Here is an 18260-nt window from a genome sequence, read left to right as displayed (position 1 = left end):
TCTTAAAAATACCCCACTTTCCCAAATGGATACAACATTTAGGAATGGAGGGAGTACTTATTACTTATTACTTATTACTCCCTCCATTTCTTTTTGATGTATCCATTTGGAATCTGGTGTGGTTTTTAATAAAATTGGAATATTGGTTTGTATGGGTATAAGTGTAATGATTGGGTATAAGAGAAATGATTGAGTGTAAGAGATTATAATAAATAAAGGAGTGAGAAAATAATAAAGAAATAAGGTAAGAGAGAGGAGTGATAATGATGGGTGTTAAAGGAGGTGAGAGAGTGGGTATATGGGGAAGGGAAAAGAATTAAATATTATGGGTGGGGAAAATTAGGTGGGAATATGGGTAGAATCTTTAAGTATTTTGGTAATTAGATAGAAATGTAAGGGTATTTTAGGATAAAATGTATGTCCAAAAATAGAATAGATTCTAAATGGATACAACAATATGAAACGCTTAAAATGGAAACGGATACAACAAAAAGAAACAGAGGGAGTACTTATTATTTATTATTTATTACTTATTACTTATTACTTATTACTTATTACTTATTACTTATTATTTATTATTTATTATTTATTATTTATTATTTATTATTTATTATTTATTATTTATTATTTATTATTTATTATTATTATTATTTATTATTTATTATTTATTATTTATTATTTATTATTTATTACCCCTCCGTTCCTTAATGTTCTATCCGTTTCCTTTTTAAGTGTTTCTTTTTGTTCTATCCGTTTTTATTTTTGGACATACATTTTATCCTAAAATACCCTTACATTTCTATCTAATTACCAAAATATATACCTAAAGATTCTATCCATATTGCCACCTAAATTTCTCCACCCCTATTATTTAATTATTTTGCTTTCCCCAATACCCACTCTCACCCATCATTATCACTCCTATCTCTTACCTTATTTCTTTATTATTTTCTCTCTTCTTTTTTTATTATAATCTCTTACATACAATCATTTTCTTACATCCAATCATTACACTTATAGAAATACAAACCAAGATTCCAATTTTCTTAAAAATACCCCACTTTCCCAAATGGATACAACATTTAGGAATGGAGGGAGTACTTATTACTTATTACTTATTACTTATTACTTATTACTTATTACTTATTACTTATTACTTATTACTTATTACTTATTACTTATTACTTATTATTTATTATTTATTATTTATTATTTATTATTTATTATTTATTATTTATTATTTATTATTTATTATTTATTATTTATTATTTATTATTTATTACTCCCTCCGTTCCTTAATGTTCTATCCGTTTCCTTTTTAAGCGTTTCTTTTTTATCTATTCGTTACTATTTTTGGACATACATTTTATCCTAAAATACCCTTACATTTCTATCTAATTACCAAAATATATATACCTAAAGATTCTACCCATATTCCCACCTAAATTTGTCCACCATATTATTTGATTCGTTTGCCTTCCTCAATACCCACTTTCTCACCTCTTTTATCACCCATCATTATCACTCCTCTCTCGTACTTTATTTATTTATTAATTTATCTTCTTTTTTTATTATAATCTCTTACATACAATAATTTTCTTACAACCAATCATTACACTTATAGCAATACAAACCAATATTACGATTTTCTTAAAAACACCCCGCTTTCCCAAATGGACACAACATTTAGGAACGGAGGGAGTACTTATTACTTATTACAGAGTATTTATTATTTTTTATTTATTACCCCCTCCGTTCCTTAATGTTCTATCCGTTTCATTTTTAAGTGTTTCTTTTTGTTCTATCCGTTTTTATTTTTGGACATACATTTTATCCTAAAATACCTTTTCATTTCTATCTAATTACCAAAATATATACCGAATCCACCCCTATTATTTATTTAAATTGCCTTCCCCAATACCCACTCTCACCCATCATTATCACTCCTCTCTCTTACCTTATTTCTTTATTATTATTTTTTTTTTTTTTTATTATAATCTCTTACATACAATCATTTTCTTACACCCAATCATTACACTTATAGTAATACAAACCAAGATTCCAATTTTCTTAAAAACACCCCACTTTCCCAAATGGATACAACATTTAGGAACGGAGGGAGTTTACTTATTACTTATTATTTATTATTTATTATTTATTATTTATTATTTATTATTTATTATTTATTATTTATTATTTATTATTTATTATTTATTCCGTTCCTTAATGTTCTATCCGTTTCCTTTTTAAGTGTTTCTTTTTGTTCTATCCGTTTTTATTTTTGGATATACATTTTATCCTAAAATACCCTTACATTTCTATCTAATTACCAAAATATATATCTAAAGATTCTATCCATATTCCCACCTAAATTTCTCCACCCCTATTATTTAATTATTTTGCCTTCCCCAATACCCACTCTCACCCATCATTATCACTCCTCTCTATTACCTTATTTCTTAATTATTTTCTCTTTTTCTTTTTTTATTATAATCTCTTATATACAATCATTTTTTTACACCCAATCATTACACTTATAGCAATACAAACCAAGATTCCAAATTTCTTAAAAACACCCCACTTTCCCAAATGGATACAACATTTAGGAACGGAGGGAGTACTTATTATTTATTATTTATTATTTATTACTCCCTCCGTTCCTTAATGTTCTATCAGTTTCCTTTTTAAGCGTTTCTTGTTGTTCTATCCGTTTCTATTTTTGGACATACAATTTATCCTAAAATACCCTTACATTTCTATCTAATTACCAAAAATATATACCTAAAGATTTTACCTATATTCCCACCTAAATTTCTCCACCCTATTATTTAATTATTTTGCCTTCCCCAATACCCACTCTCACCCATCATTATCACTCCTCTCTCTTACCTTATTTCTTTATTAATTTATCTTTTTTTTTTATTATAATCTCTTACATACAATCATTTTTTTACACTCAATCATTACACTTATACACCTTTACAAACCAAGATTCGAATTTTTTTAAAAACCACCCACTGTTCCAAATGGATAGAACTTAAAGGAACGGAGAGAGTATTTATTATTTATTATAACTAGATGATAATTTAATTCAGTTGCTCTAGCCTAAAATTTCTCATTTTGGAATTTTCTATACAGATTAATTAAAGGGATGCAGAAAAGGAGTTTTGTTTATGGAGTGGAATAGAGGAGTTTTTACATTTGCGTACAATTTTTTCATTTGATCTCATGTTTATCCATCACGTATTATTTTGTATTTGAACTGTATGAAAAACATAATACGAAATTGAAAATCAGATTTGTTTCATTTTTGCCTTATAATTTCAATTTGACTTTTTTCATATTAATAATTTGGATGCTGAAATCCTTTTGAAATAATAGGTACCAAGAAAATTAGTATTTAAAAACAAATTGAGAATGGAGGACGGTTGGCAATTGATGAATGACGTGGCAAGCATTTTAGGAGGGACACCAAATTTAGGTTGTCAACGAAAGAAACGTTGACTTTGTTCCCGGTAGCCGATCACTTTGGCCTAATAAAAATATTTAGGGCTTAAAGGTGGGGTTATTCAAAAGTACCACACAAGTAGACTTAATTAAACAAAATCGGCCAAATGTTGGATTAATATTAACAAATTTTCCTTATTATTATCATTTTCCTTATTTTTATTATTATTATTATTATTATTATTATTATTATTATTATTACTACTACTACTACTTATTATTATTATTATTATTATTATTTTTTTTTTTTTTTTTTTTTTTATTACTGTAAATCAAATGCTAACAAAGTCAAATATTTTACAAATAGTTAGTGGGCAGCCGAGATACAATCTGACCCCCACTCCCCTGGCTATAGCAAAGCCTATCCTAGTGAAAATATGAGTAGCAGCACGAGCCCCAATGTCCTGTGTCATAGAAAACTTATGAATCTGCTTCAGCAACGCAACAACATCCTTATCCAGCTCCCCCAAAGAAGAGAAAGAGAACGGAAGAAAGCCATAACCAATTGCCCTACAATGTGCTTCATACTTGACCCGTTTCCGAATAGCCGTATCAGTCACAACCCGGCCCGGAGCAAAGCCAGACAACCCAGACTGTGTCAAAGGAGATGATCCCGTCAAGTCAACACACACATCACAGCCCCGGTCCCAAGAGTAGAGCAACACGTTTGCTGGTCGGAGAGCTCCATCGTTCCCTCCAGATAGACCAATATCAACCTCTTTCCGCGCCGAAATCCCAGAGCGATAACAAACATCAACAAGGGTATCCCAAATCACATTATTATTATTATTATTATTATTATTATTATTATTATTATTATTATTATTATTATTATTATTATTATGGGAAACCACCAAAACGTTACAAGCTTAACAAGCTACAAAGATCAAGTAAACTACAAGAAGTTGGTGGGGAGCCGAGATACAATCTGGGCCCCCACTCCTCTAGCTATGGCGAACCCGATCCTGCTGAAAATGTGGGCAGCTGCCCGTGCCCCTATGTCTTGAGCCCTGGAGTACGTCTGGACCCGCTTCAGCAACGAAACAGCCCCTTCTCTAACTCCCCAAAAGAAGAGAAGGAAAAAGGAAAGAAACCGTAACCCAAAGCCCTACAACGTGCCGCATACTTAACCTGCTTCCGCTGCGCAGCAACCGCCACAACCCGACCCGAAACGAAGTCTGACAACCCAGATTGCGCCATAGGTGAAGACCCAGTCAAGTCAACACACACATCTACACCGCCATCCCAAGAATAAAGCAATATATCTGCAGGACGAAGAGCTCCATCACTCTCACTAGTCAGCCCAACATCAACCTCCTTTCGAGCAGAAATCCCCGACCGGCAGCAAATATCCAAAAGGGTATCACGAACAACATTATGTCGATGTTTGATACCCACGATCCCAGCACAAGACACGGCATGATCCCCATAAATATCCCCATCGAAAACCCGAGAGCAAGCAGAACACGGCGTCGAATCAGAGAACAACGGAATACCCAACCGATAGCAAAGAACCGAACGATAAGTCTTACCGTTCATAGTCTGGCCTAAACCCGAGATGGGGACTGCCCGCAACCAAGGTGAGGAGTGATCCCCCTGCTGGGATTTCCAAAGGGCAACATGACGCGAAGATAAGGAGTAGGCGGATACCGCATCAGCAGTAACCTTCGTGAAATATATGTCTGCCAATTTCTTCATGAGAGTGGGGGCAGCGATTTCACTAGGGCTACTCATAAGGTCGCTCTCCACGGTCCTGTTGAAAAGACCAAGAGCATCATCAAAGGCCGACCCCGGACCATCAACACCTGAAAGCCGAAGAAGCGAATCCTGCAAACCAGAAGACTGCAAACGGGATGCAAGAAAAGCATAATGCCGAACATCACCAGCTGAATAAACACCCAATCCTCCATACGAATAAGGCAAGGTAGCAAGACGCCATTGCCAGCCACCGAACCCAGGTCCCGAAGCAGTCACGATACGCTCTAAAGAAGCCCGAAGAGCCACATCAAAAGAAACTTGGGCCGCTTCAAAAAGATGAGGTGGACAAGTGCGCATAGCAAAATAGAGTTTAGAAACTCCAGTGCACGCACGAAGAAGCAACAACTCACACTGGGGATCATTAAGCTTAGCTATAGCATCCATCAACACAACAGTCTTCGACACCCGTCGCGAAACCAACTCCTTACAAAAAGAGGAATCCGTACTGACTGGACCACCAAGCAACTTAACACCAAGCGCGGGACGAGCAATATCAGAAGGAAAGACACCCTCTAGACGACTGCGTGGGTCCTCCGAAGGCCAGAAAACCTCTGTCTTCTCAACATTAACATGGAGACCTAAATGAGGACCCTCCTCCAAAATCAACTCCAAGACCTTTCCAACCACCAAAGTGTCACCAACGATAGTGCCATCATCCAAGTACCACGCCTGCAGAGATAGATCAAAAGAGTCCCTGATTCGACACACCAATGGATGTAGAACCAAAGAAAATAGCAAAGGGCCGAGAGGATCCCCTTGCTGCACACCTTGACAAGACCACAAGGTATGCTCCCCATAATACAACCGTGCTAGAAGAGTAGCAGAATTCAACCCAACGCGAAAGAGCAGGACAATGTAGCCGAACCTCACGCAACAAAGCCGAACGATCAACCAAATTGAATGCATTCTGAAAATCCACCAATAACATAGAGAGGCCAACATCGGCCCCACGAGCCTCAACCAAACGATTGACAGCATGGAGAATAGCCTCACCACCTGCTGGAACCCCAACTCCAAACTGAAGCCCCCCAAAGTAGTTCCCTAAACGCGGACCAATCATAGCAGCCCCAACCTTAGAAACAAGACGCCTCCAAATAGTGCCCACAGCAATAGGCCGAATACCACCACCCGGCTTAACAAGTGGCGTAAGAGGAGCACTAGCAATATATCCACCAAGCTCAGCAGGACACTTTCCAGCAAGAAAGAGATTAACTACCTGAGTGATAGAGTCCACCAACTCATCAGAAACAGCTACAGCAGCACCACCCAAGCAATCCAAAAGGTGTTGAGCACGCAAGCCATCTCTACCGCACGAAGTACCACGCGGAAAGCCCCTAATCTGCTCCATCACAACAGCGGAGGAAGCAGTAAGGTGATGATCAACTGGGATATCCGGAAAGGTAGGTTCCGGAACTGAAGGGTGCTTTGCTTGCAAATCAGCAAGAGTAGCATCATTGTAAGGGGCAAGACCTGAGGACGAAAGAACTCTAACGGCAGCCGTGTAGTGACCGTCAGAAATTTTTCTCTTGCATTGCTTAATATTACGCTCCGCCAAATCATGGTCGTCGTCAACATCTAATAGAGGGGGAGACACGCTAGCCAATGTGTCCATAACAAGCTGCTCAGAACCACCAGGCACACCCCAAGAACGAATAGCAGCGGTGATACTCTCTTCCTGACGACGACGCCTAACACCGGATGAACACTCACGATTACTCCGCGGAGAAAAAGTCGTGAGGACACAAAGAGGTAACACGAGCAACTGAACCCAACAAGCGATGTCATCTGATCTGCAAATCACCTTATCAAGCGCCCCTTTCAGAACCCGCGAAAAACCCAAACGACATTTGGGAGGGATGGATTTCACAGAACGCAACCGCTTAGACAACAAAGAGTCTAGAAGAGCAACATCAAAAGAAAAATGATGTTCCCGAGGCGCATCAGAAGAAGGCAGCTCGGAAGTAGGAGCTAGGGGTTTTTGAATACCATAGAGAATAAAACGGGGAATACCATCCCCAGAATCAGGAGGGTCCACAAAAACAGTACTAGAACCACTGCCATGTCGACACCTAGTACGATGAGTATGAGTCTTGAAACAATCTCCACATAGCCAAATTCCCATACGACGAAAGGTCACCTCAGCCGAAGTAAAAACCTGCAAATTGGTAGTAAGGGAATGACGGGTAGCATCCCGCACACCAAAGCAACAGTGACGATCCCGTAAGTGAGTGAGCAGAGAACTCCTCACCAAACCACGCCCACCTCCATCCTGGCACCCGCTAAGTCCCACAAAAGGGCAATGAAACTTCTCCACAGAAGCCGCCATATCAAAGCCCTTCAACCAAAAAGTAACTCCAACGTCACTGCACCGGAAACTGAAACTGAACACACCGAATTACCAAAATCTGAACACCGAAACTGAAATCGACAGCACCAAACTGCAAGAAACTCAACGCCCAAAACTGAAACTGATTTCGCCACAAAACCACCGTCACTTCGCAACACAAACCACTTTGTTTCTTTAATTTTACACCGCAACCAATTCGCAATTTCACACCCCACAACAAACTTCTCTTGATCACAAACTTCCCCGTAAACAAACTGCCACAAACCGCACAAATTGCCCAAAGAATACTCACCGGAAACTGATCACAAACTTCCCAAAAAAGTCGCTTGAAACCTCCTCGAAACTGACCCAAAACTGCCCCGTAAACTTCTTGAAACCTACTCGGACTGACCCAATACTGGAGTAGAAACCCTCCGCCTGAACCCACACGCAACCTCGCCTGAAATTTGAACCGTAACCGCCGCAAAAACAGTTCCTAAACTGCCGTCGAAGTCTGCCCCAGAAACTACCGCAAACCAGAAACCACCGGCTGAAACCACCCTGACCGCAACCACCGCAAAAACCTGCTGGTCCCGTCGCTGAACCTAATGCCGCCGGAAACCCTGCCGGATTATGGACGTGAAACCACCATATTCGCACCCTAATCGCTCTATTTTTGAGATTATTGCCTTGGTGGTTACCACCATATTATTATTATTATTATTATTTATTTATTTATTTATTTTGAATAAGCCATAAAGATTAAAATAATACAAATTATAAATTGGGATGGAAAAATTCGAACGTGAAACTTGAATAACAAATGAATGTTTGCTTTGAGCGCATGGAGATCTAGTCGTGCTAGTAGTCATCTGACGCGTCTCGCTTACTTCTGGTTTGAGATCCCGTGCAAAGTCAAAACGTCAGAATTATGTTTTTTTTGTGCGTGTTCAACACAATTGTTGCACGAGTAAGTCTTTTAATTTGTGTTTATGAACTCAACATGTTAAATCCACTTGGGATACATGAGTTGCCTTATCTTGAAAGTCTTGGGCCACGTTTGATGTATGCTTATGACCTAAGAGGGTTTATGACAATATTCCTTCACAGAGTTTTCATTTGATGGAATTTCAACTGTTGGATTTTGCTAGAATTTGGCTAGCTTGTTGAGGATATGTAGAACTTTATTTTGAACGGTTAGATCGTCGTTATGAATCCTGATTTGTCTGTAGAGTATAGACGCAGCTGGACAAAACTTATAAATGTATTGATGTATTGATGAGTTGCCAACTTTTGTGCAACAGATTTGCTAAGAGAGTGTGATAAAGGCAGACTCCTCACAAGTCCAGTGATTTTTACTCTTCACATTGAAGAAGCTCTTCATATATAATTCACATGTTGTTTGCATTTTATTTTTTCGTATTTGATTATTAACCCATCTTGATAGATTGCTTATTTGATGTTGTGGCGTTTGAGAGGTGATGTTTGTAGATAGTTGATCTTAATTAGGTTCCGTTGATGTATTCTAATGAAATACGCATACTCCTACGTCACATAAAGTGGAGTAGTTATAAGTAATTTGCTTGGTAAAATATTGGATTGTCAAATGCAATATGAAAAAATTACTACTCCATACTCCGTAGTTTATACTCTATCCGTCCCGAAATATTTGCACCGCTTTTTTTATAAAGCTGTTACGGATTATTTGCACCGTTTCTATAGATGGTAAACTTTTATAAATGTTATATAACTACCCACTTCACATGTCATTTTGTGGCCCAATGCAGCCTCCCCCCACCCCCTTACCCCATTTAAAAAGTTAAAACATATCCCTATTTATATTAAAAAAAAAATCTCACTATCAACTACCAACTAATTAAATAACAAGTCAATTACTTTGTACTTTTGCCGATTTTTAACACTCGCAATTTTGTGTGGGTCAAACCGATTCAAGTATTCCAATACGAAGGGAGTATTTTTGATAAACAATTTTTTATATTGTAGCAATTTCGTAGTGACATGATTAACTAATTAGCCCTTTCGGTCAATATCATTTGTGAAATTCGATTAAATCAAATAAAAAACCAAATAAAAAACCAACCTATCGAATATATCTAGCATTTGACATACATCATAAATTATAAGAATCGGATTGTTGTTTTCATGAGCAAAAGGTCTTGTGCGCACAAGGTGTACAATAAATTTATTGTACACAAAGATAACTTTTATTCATTTTTTTGTAACTTTAACCTACTTTTGATTAATTTTTATATTAGTAACAAAAAAAGTTAATGGATGAGCATATTAAAGGGTTAAATGATTAATTTTATACATTATTAGTGATTTAAAGAAATAAGTTTTATTAAAATGAAAAAATTTTATCACTAAAAGTATATAACTTTAAGCTTAACTTTTAAGTAGTTTGATTTAACTTTTACTCCGGTGTACAATATTTATTGTACACCCATTATAAATAAGAATTTGTGTTTTCCGAGAGGTCGAAGTTAGGTCACCAGATTGGATTGTTTGTGCAACACCAAACTCTCAACATAAGTATCCAGGTAGAATTCTTCGACAGTTTTTGGCGGATGCTGTATCCGATGACTAGTAATGTTATACAAACTCGCTTTTTCGTTGAACCTTATCAAGAAGGTACCATTACTTTCATTGTACAAGAGGTTTCTATCTGCCAATGAATCTTCCAAAGACATGAATAAACCATAAGCATCATCATCATCATCAGATGTGGAATTTCCAGAAAATTCTTGGCGCCATGATTGATCTTTTTCCATAACCCATATGCAACGTTTCAATGGAGAAATACCGAAAACAGCTAATGACCCACCAAGAAGAAATATAAACTTGAGCATCATCATGTTATCCTTATTTGCTAGATGTGAAAAAGATGCCGAAAGGAACAATTCGAGTTCTGGATGCACCTATTTGAAGGCTAACCTGGAACAAGAAAAGACATTATATTAAAAAGGTCTAATCCACAACTAATGGTGCAACAAGTTGATAACTAATAATCTAATTCATATGCAGAACACTATTTAGTTCTCTCCCTCTCTTTCTCTCTCTCCTGATATAAATTGAAGTTGTATCAATTTTGGAATGATAAATTCAATTCAATTGAGTCGTATAAATATTCGGATGGATGCAACTGTTCCCTTACTTATGAGGTTAGGCCATGGTTATATAAAGACTAGAACTTTAGTTCTTTCTTGTGAACTTGAAATACAAAATGAGGGTAAGAGGAATGGGGTGGCTCACATAATGTATCAAGTGGAAATATGCATAGAGATGGGAGAAATTGAATGAAATGATGGTTCAGTATCATGATGGTGTAAAACCGATAAACATTAAAAGCGTTACATGCATATAAATGAACATCAATAATGGTAAAAGTGAGAAGAAGAAACATACAGTACAATACAACAAAAAACTGTCAAAATTACCATAATTCTCATAAAATGTCAACTCTACATCCTTTTGAAAGCCCCCCCTCTGCACCAAGGTCTTATAAAATTCATCACATATTTCAAAAAAGTTGTTCTTTCCTTAACAAATCCCTCTTAAGTCTTACCCAAAACTATGAATTGTGTGAAGCTGTTCTTTCTTTAACATATACTACCAAAACTAAAGGGTAAGGGATGTGTGAAGTGTAAAATGAGTAGTTCAATTCATCTTCAAACTGCATGCGTATTTCTCTCAATTAACCTTCAGTCCTGTACTGTTAGTTTCCAAAACTATGCTCTGTATTCAACAAACAGCTTAAATAAATCTTGCAACATTTTCAGAGATTACACCCTAACAGGTAGGTCTCCATCAGTAAGGCCAAAACTCACTTCTAATTCAAGTTATGGCTTCGCTTCTTCCTTAGAAAAACAAGAGACAACAGATAAAGAAAGTTGACTTTCTATTCTAGAGTCACAATATCATGCTATTGCTATCCCCTGCTTCCTCTATTTTCTACTAATACCTCAAACAAAACATATAGGTAAACGAGGCAGCGGAAAAGATGGGGAGATACCGAAATGGAAAGAACAATAGCAATCTTTATTTTGATTTCAGTATATTTGAGTAGTTGTGACAGGGTTGGTTGAAGCAGCAAACTCATGTGGCTGAGGCCCCAAAAAGGTGGAGGTGGTTCAGATAGCAGGCCATGCCAGTCATTTTTCTAGGATAGTCTTTGGGGATTCAAAACATTACTCTACTCTCAATAACTAAACCGCTTGAGTTTACACAAACTCAAATTCTTGAAAAACATTATAATTGGTGACTTGTCGCAGCTTATGTTGCTGGAAAACCCTAACATATCAGTGAATCTGTGAATGATGTGTTGAAGCTAGTTCTCGTGAGCTAGATATGTGGCCATTTCTAATGCTACTGCTTATCAGTATTCAGAACAAAGGGATAAAAGAATATTTCAAATTTGAAGGAACAGAGTGGTCTAGCTCTCTTTATGCTACGCTCAGCGTTATATCCCAGGAAAAAAGGTAGTTCACACTTCAAATCATCTTGCAATAACTCATTGTTTCCCCTCTGCTAAGGACATGTGAAGCAAGCAAAAAACTGCTATAAGTCTATAACTGGGGCAACCTTTGGCCAACCTATGCATTTCTGCAGCCCGATTCATTGTGGTTAAATCTTAATAGTTTCGACAGGCTTTTATGATGGTGACTACTTTAGTAGAGCAAAACGCAGACATTCACATAATCACATGATTCACAAACATGCACCTTGATTTCATGTGCTGGTTGATAAATAAATATTCAAATCTCCTCTCCTGCTGTGGAATTCTACACTGCCCATGACAATAATGCTATATGATTCGATGTGTATTTTAAACATCTACAATCATTTTTGCCCAGTTCTCACTAATACCAAGAATCAACCTAGACAATAGTGGCAATCACTCATGTGCATATTTCTATCGAAATCAGAACTCAGATCCAGGCATAAGAATTGTGAACCCCAACCACCAATCCACCATCAATATTAACACAACTACACAAGTGAAACTCTCAACGCTAAGACAAAAAAAAAAAAAAAAAAATCTTACTCTGCCCCATTTTCATTTTCAATACTGCAGTATTTTTGTGCAGATCATCATGGTGAGATATTCGCCATCATAATATTTTTCCTAACATTTTATTTATTTTCAAAGTAGTGTTTGGTTTTCAAGTTGAGCAAGGAAAGAAATATAGGAAAATGGAATTAAGGCTCACACTCCATTCTTTTCCTTTTGATAATCACAATAAGACAACAACTAAACAAACATTACAATTTACAAGTATCTCATTCTTAACATGACGAAACACATCAAATAATAAACACGGAGTACTTGGGAAACTTTGCTAAGAACTAGTAACATGTTGTGGGAAATTAGCTAACCATTTAGTAAGACAAAAACTACGCATAATTTTTATTTTATTTTGGCAATTTGACAATGACAAAACTACTAAAACAAGTAGCAAACAGCCCACAGATAAATAAGCATTATTATTACCTGTCACCTCTCAGAATCAGCCATTATGTGATACTGTCCCTTTTATACGAGTGAGCTTGACGTTTCACCTTCCTATACTTTGTGCAGCACCAAGCTCTCCACATAAATATCCATATGTAAACAACGGAAATGTTTTCTATGTTGTACTTGATGACTTGTAATGTTATAAAACATCAGTTTGTTAAAGTAATGTATCAACAACACATCGGTATTTCCTATGTGCGAAAAATGCAAATTATGCATTGAACAACGATTTAAGGATTCGTAGGTATCTGTATCAGAATCTCCAGAAGAGAATTGTCGCCACGGATCCTTTCCACAACTCTTTTCCATTACCCATATACAAGCTTCTGATTTAGAAATACCAAAAAGAGCTAATGACCCACCAAGGAGAAAAATGAACTTGCGCATTTCTTCCCCAATATCCGGCAACTTTAGAAAACTAAATTCTTCGGATTCAACGTCGAAGGACAGAAGATGGGTATTTGATTCTTCTCCTAGACATTTCAAGTATTGATAATAAGGTCTCCAATAAAATGCCCCTTGGGAGAAAACAGCCCCATCCCTCGCCTGCATTAATTCTAAACACCACTTGGGAAAATCGCTCCAGTTGGGTTTCATTCGCCAAAGACGATCACGAACTGAATAAATTGCAATTGCAACAGACAATTTTGAAGCATTTAAATTTAAATCACCAAGCTCAAAAACAACCACCTTATAATCCTTACTGAGAGGAGCAAATCCCAAATGATATTCAACAGCAACAAAATTATTAATTTTAAGAGGGCAAAGGGGAATCGGAATTAATTTTCTAATAGAAGGGTTCCACAAACTCAAGTCTTTTGAATTCGAATCATTCGAACTATAACAGCCCATCAACATTAACCCATCAATCATAGCACATTCAGAAATCATAGAGGATTCCGAATCCTTAACAAGTTGAGCAACTTTTCTAGTTGTAGTGTCACTGCGACGAATTACGAACACAGAATCGAAGCATGTTTTGGGTACATGTTCAGTTGATAATAATTGATTGTTCTTATAAGTTTTGAGATGCATAGAAATGAAATCAGGAGAATCAATTAAAGAACACCATAATTTACAGACACACCTGAATCGTAAGAGGGTTTTCGGCGGCGACCTAAGCAAGACCTCACTCCATAGATCTGGTGTTAAATACTTGTTTTCCGGCAATGGTGCTCGCAGTTTCCGAACCCTCATTTTTGGAAGGACAACAATCAGCCAAAATGCTTTGCAAGTTTGCAGAATGGAGAGTGACGGTTAGAAGTTTAGAAGAGGAAGAATGAGAGACTGGGGTTTTCTCCTTGGATTTTCTAATTTTGGCTAGTGAGAAGAATGAACTCTCAAATTGGGTTTAAAGTCGGTCATGGGTCGTCGGGTCGAGAATCTCGAGATTAAATAACTCGGGTTATATCGTAATGATGGTGAACGTGTAGGTGGGGTTGGGTTGTTAATTTTTTTTTTTTTTTTTGGGTTAAATTGAGTCGGTGAGTATGGGTTTTACAAATGCTTGTTCAATAAGGATCGGCCCAACGGGACGAGAGATTTTAAAACGCGTATTATATTTTCATTAATTTGGAAATAAGTATACCAAATACAGGGTACAAAATTACAAATTTTCCTACACACATTTATATTTTGTCAAATTCAACCATAAAATGACGTATATTTCAAATTAAAATATATTACCACCAACAATAATAAAATAACGTGTTTACTATGCTTAAAATTCCCTGTAATCTCATTTATTACTATAAATACAATGATTTTCAATCGGTAGGGTATAAAACTGGTTCGGTCGAATTTTGGCCCATTACTTTTCGGGTTGTTCGGGTTCGGATAAAATCAGTTTATGGGTTATAAAATCTTGTTCAAGGCCCAATATTTTCAGTTTGGGTCGGGTTAATTTTTGACAGATCTAGCGGTGAACTCAGGCTTTGTGCTAGCCCATGGCTTGGTGTTGTCAATGCTTGCCCCATGGGCTTTCACATTTGTGTCGCATTATAATTATCGAATTCAATCTGTAATGGCGATATTAGGGTATAGCAATCTTTTGGTGTACTCCCCATGTGTCAAACACATGTATGAATGTTTGGGGTTTTTTTTGACATTTTTAAGACGACCAAGAACTATATGCCTTCATCTTCGCATTGATCAGTCAACTTCATGCCTTGTCTTTCATGCTTCTTTTTTCCTTCTATTATTATTATTTTTAGTTTTATTAACATGTTTATTTTTTAATAAGTTATAAGGATGACACGAATTATAAATTGGGATGGAAAAAATTTGAACGTAAACTTGTATTACAGATGAATGTTTGCTTTGAGTGCACGGAGATCTAGTCGTGCTAGTAGTCATCTGACTCGTCTCACTTATTCTAGATTGAGATTTCGTGTAATGTCAGAACGCCGAAATAATGTTTTTATTTTGCGCATCTAGCACAATTGTTGCATGAGTAAGTCTTTAATTCGTGTTTATGAGCCTAACATATAAGGTTCTATGTTTAATATACTTGGGATTAAATGAGTTGACTTATCTTGAATGTCTTGAGCCGCGTTTGATGTATGCTTATGACATAAGAGGATTTATGACTGTTCATTCACAAAGTTATCATTTGACGGAATCCTGGCCGTTGGATTTTGTTGAAATTTGGCTAGCTTGTTGAGGGCATGTAGAGCCTTGTTTTGAATGATTATATCTTCGTTTTGAATCCCGGTTTGTCTATAGTTACAGCTGGACAAAACCTACAAAAATACTAAATTAGGTGATATTACTTTTATCTCTCAACAGTTGATCTTTTATCTATGAATGCCAACTTTTGTGCAACAGATTGTTAATTCCCCTTCAATCATAATAAGAGAATGTGATAAAGACGGACTCCTCACAAGTCCCATTACTTTTACTATTCACATTAAAAAAAAAAAACTTTATATATATAATTTACGTGTTATTTGCATTTTATTTTATCGCATTTGATTATTAATCCCTCTTTTTAGATATCTTATTTGATAAAATATTTGTGGGTATGGAGATGACCCTTGTAGATAGTTGATCTTAATTGAGTTCCATCGATTTATTTTATTGAGGTATGCATACGTCACATAAAGCGAAGTAGTTTAAGTAATTTGATTGGTAAAATATTAGATTATCACATCCAATATGAAAATTTTATTGTTTACCACCTAAATAAATAAAAATTATTTATTTAACTTTAAGATGGACGAAAACATCATGAGACACTCCTTTTTGACGCATATGAAACATAAAAATATAAAGTCATACCTTATAGTAACTTGATTCTCGTTTGCAAATCAAGAAAAGACTTTTTTCACTAATTGGTAGCTAACTTTAATCAAACCAAAATCAGCTTCAAAACTACTATTATTTTCAAGACTAGTAGCTATGTTAAAGAGTCGATAAGAAATTGGTTGTTCGAGCTAAGCTTGATAAGAAATTTCTGAGCTCGACCTAACTGAACTTTCATTTTCCCTGTTCGAGCTTGACTCGTTTAAGTTTTTTATTGTTCAAACTTACCTCACGAGTAGCTCGTTTAACTTCAAGCTCGAGTCGAGCCGAGCTATATCAATATAAACGAGCCTTGATAAACAAGCAAGATCGAATTTAAACGTAATATCATTTTAAAATATTAACCAATTAAAATAATTTTTTTGCATAGTATATTTGCTAATACTCGTAAAATAAAAATATTCTAAAAGTCAGTCTAACAAAATAATTGCAACTTAGTTCTAACTTAAAATTCAAGCTTAATTGACCGAGCTTTAAATGAACTTATAAACGAATACGGACGAGCTGATCGCCAGTCTACACGAGCCGAACACCAAGTTATTCGAACTAGTATCATTTATTAAACGAAATTCAAAATGTTATTCGGACTCGTTAGGCTCATTGACATCCCAAAAGACTAGCACGGATTGGATCATTATTTTCATGCCAGAGAGAGGTCGAACTTAGGTCACTAGATCTGATTTTTTGTGCAACACCAAGCTCTCGACATAAGTATCCATGTAGGTGAACTTGACAGTTTTTCGCAGATGGCGTATCCGATGACTAGTAATGTTATACAAACTCGCTTTTTCGTTGAACCTTATCAAGAAGGTACCATTACTTTCATTGTATAAGAGGTTTCTACCTGCCAATGAATCTTCGCAAGACCAAAATAAACCATAAGCATCATCATCATCAGATGTGGAATTTCCAGAAAATTCTTGGCGCCATGATTGATCTTTTTCCAGAACCCATATGCAGCGTTTCAATGGAGAAATACCGAAAACAGCTAATGACCCACCAAGAAGAAATATAAACTTAAGCATCATCATGTTATCCTTATCCCCAGTAGATGGCAACTCCAGAAAGTTAAAATTCTCAGCATCAACGTCAAAACAAAGATTTTTTCTGCAACCTAGAATGTTGAGTATCCAATATAGAGCTCCTTGTAAAGTAAAGGCATGTCCATAAAGCCTCCCGTAAAGCCCAGATAGAGAGACCAATCATACAGCTGGGCTTAAAAACCCTCCAAACGCGATCTTGAAGTGAATAGACTGCACATTCAACCTCCATTAATGGCGGAATCCTTAATATAAAAGAAATCACCTTATAATCATTACAAGATGGTGCGAATCCTAGATGATAATAATATACCACAAATATAACTTTGGGATCAACAACTTTGGGACAAGGGGGGAGTTTTAAGGACCTGTTTATAGAGGGGTTCCACAAACGTACTTCTCTCTTCCGCCTCTCCATTAACATCAACCCGTTAATCATATTACTTTCCTTAACCACCCTAAAATTTGGAGCATCCATTGTAAATTTCGCACTTCTCTTTAATGTGTCCCTTTGACGAACTGACATCTTGAACATATTGTTCTCAAAAATCAAATGAGTCTTGTGATAATTGTTGCTGTAAAGCTTAAGATGCATATAAGTGAAATCAGGGGAGTCAATTAAAGAAAGCCAGGTTTTACAAACACACCTGAATCTTAATAGGGTTTTGGGTTTTGGTAGGCAACCTTGCAAAGACTTCCCTGCACAATTCAGGAGGCAAATACCTGTCTACTTGCAGTGATCTTCTCCTTCTCCTTTGCCTTTTCCTGTCTTTCATCGTTACCATAACAC

General features: G+C 36.3%; 1 protein-coding gene across 1 annotated transcript; it reads right to left on the bottom strand.

The window, feature by feature from the left end:
• Positions 1-10095: 10095 nt before the first annotated feature.
• On the bottom strand, positions 10096-14516 carry LOC110790135 (putative F-box protein At3g10240). Its single transcript, XM_021994894.2, has 2 exons — positions 13104-14516; positions 10096-10546 (listed from the first exon to the last, which is right to left on the bottom strand). Exon 1 carries the CDS (start codon positions 14322-14324, stop codon positions 13176-13178), a length of 1149 nt encoding a protein of 382 aa, XP_021850586.1. The 5' UTR covers positions 14325-14516; the 3' UTR covers positions 10096-10546; positions 13104-13175.
• Positions 14517-18260: the final 3744 nt, after the last annotated feature.

The sequence above is a fragment of the Spinacia oleracea genome, chromosome 5, assembly GCF_020520425.1.
Source record: "Spinacia oleracea cultivar Varoflay chromosome 5, BTI_SOV_V1, whole genome shotgun sequence".
Taxonomy (NCBI): Eukaryota; Viridiplantae; Streptophyta; class Magnoliopsida; order Caryophyllales; family Amaranthaceae; genus Spinacia; species Spinacia oleracea.
The sequence above is the reverse complement of the archived record's forward strand: the minus strand, read 5'-3'. Positions and strand labels throughout refer to the sequence as shown.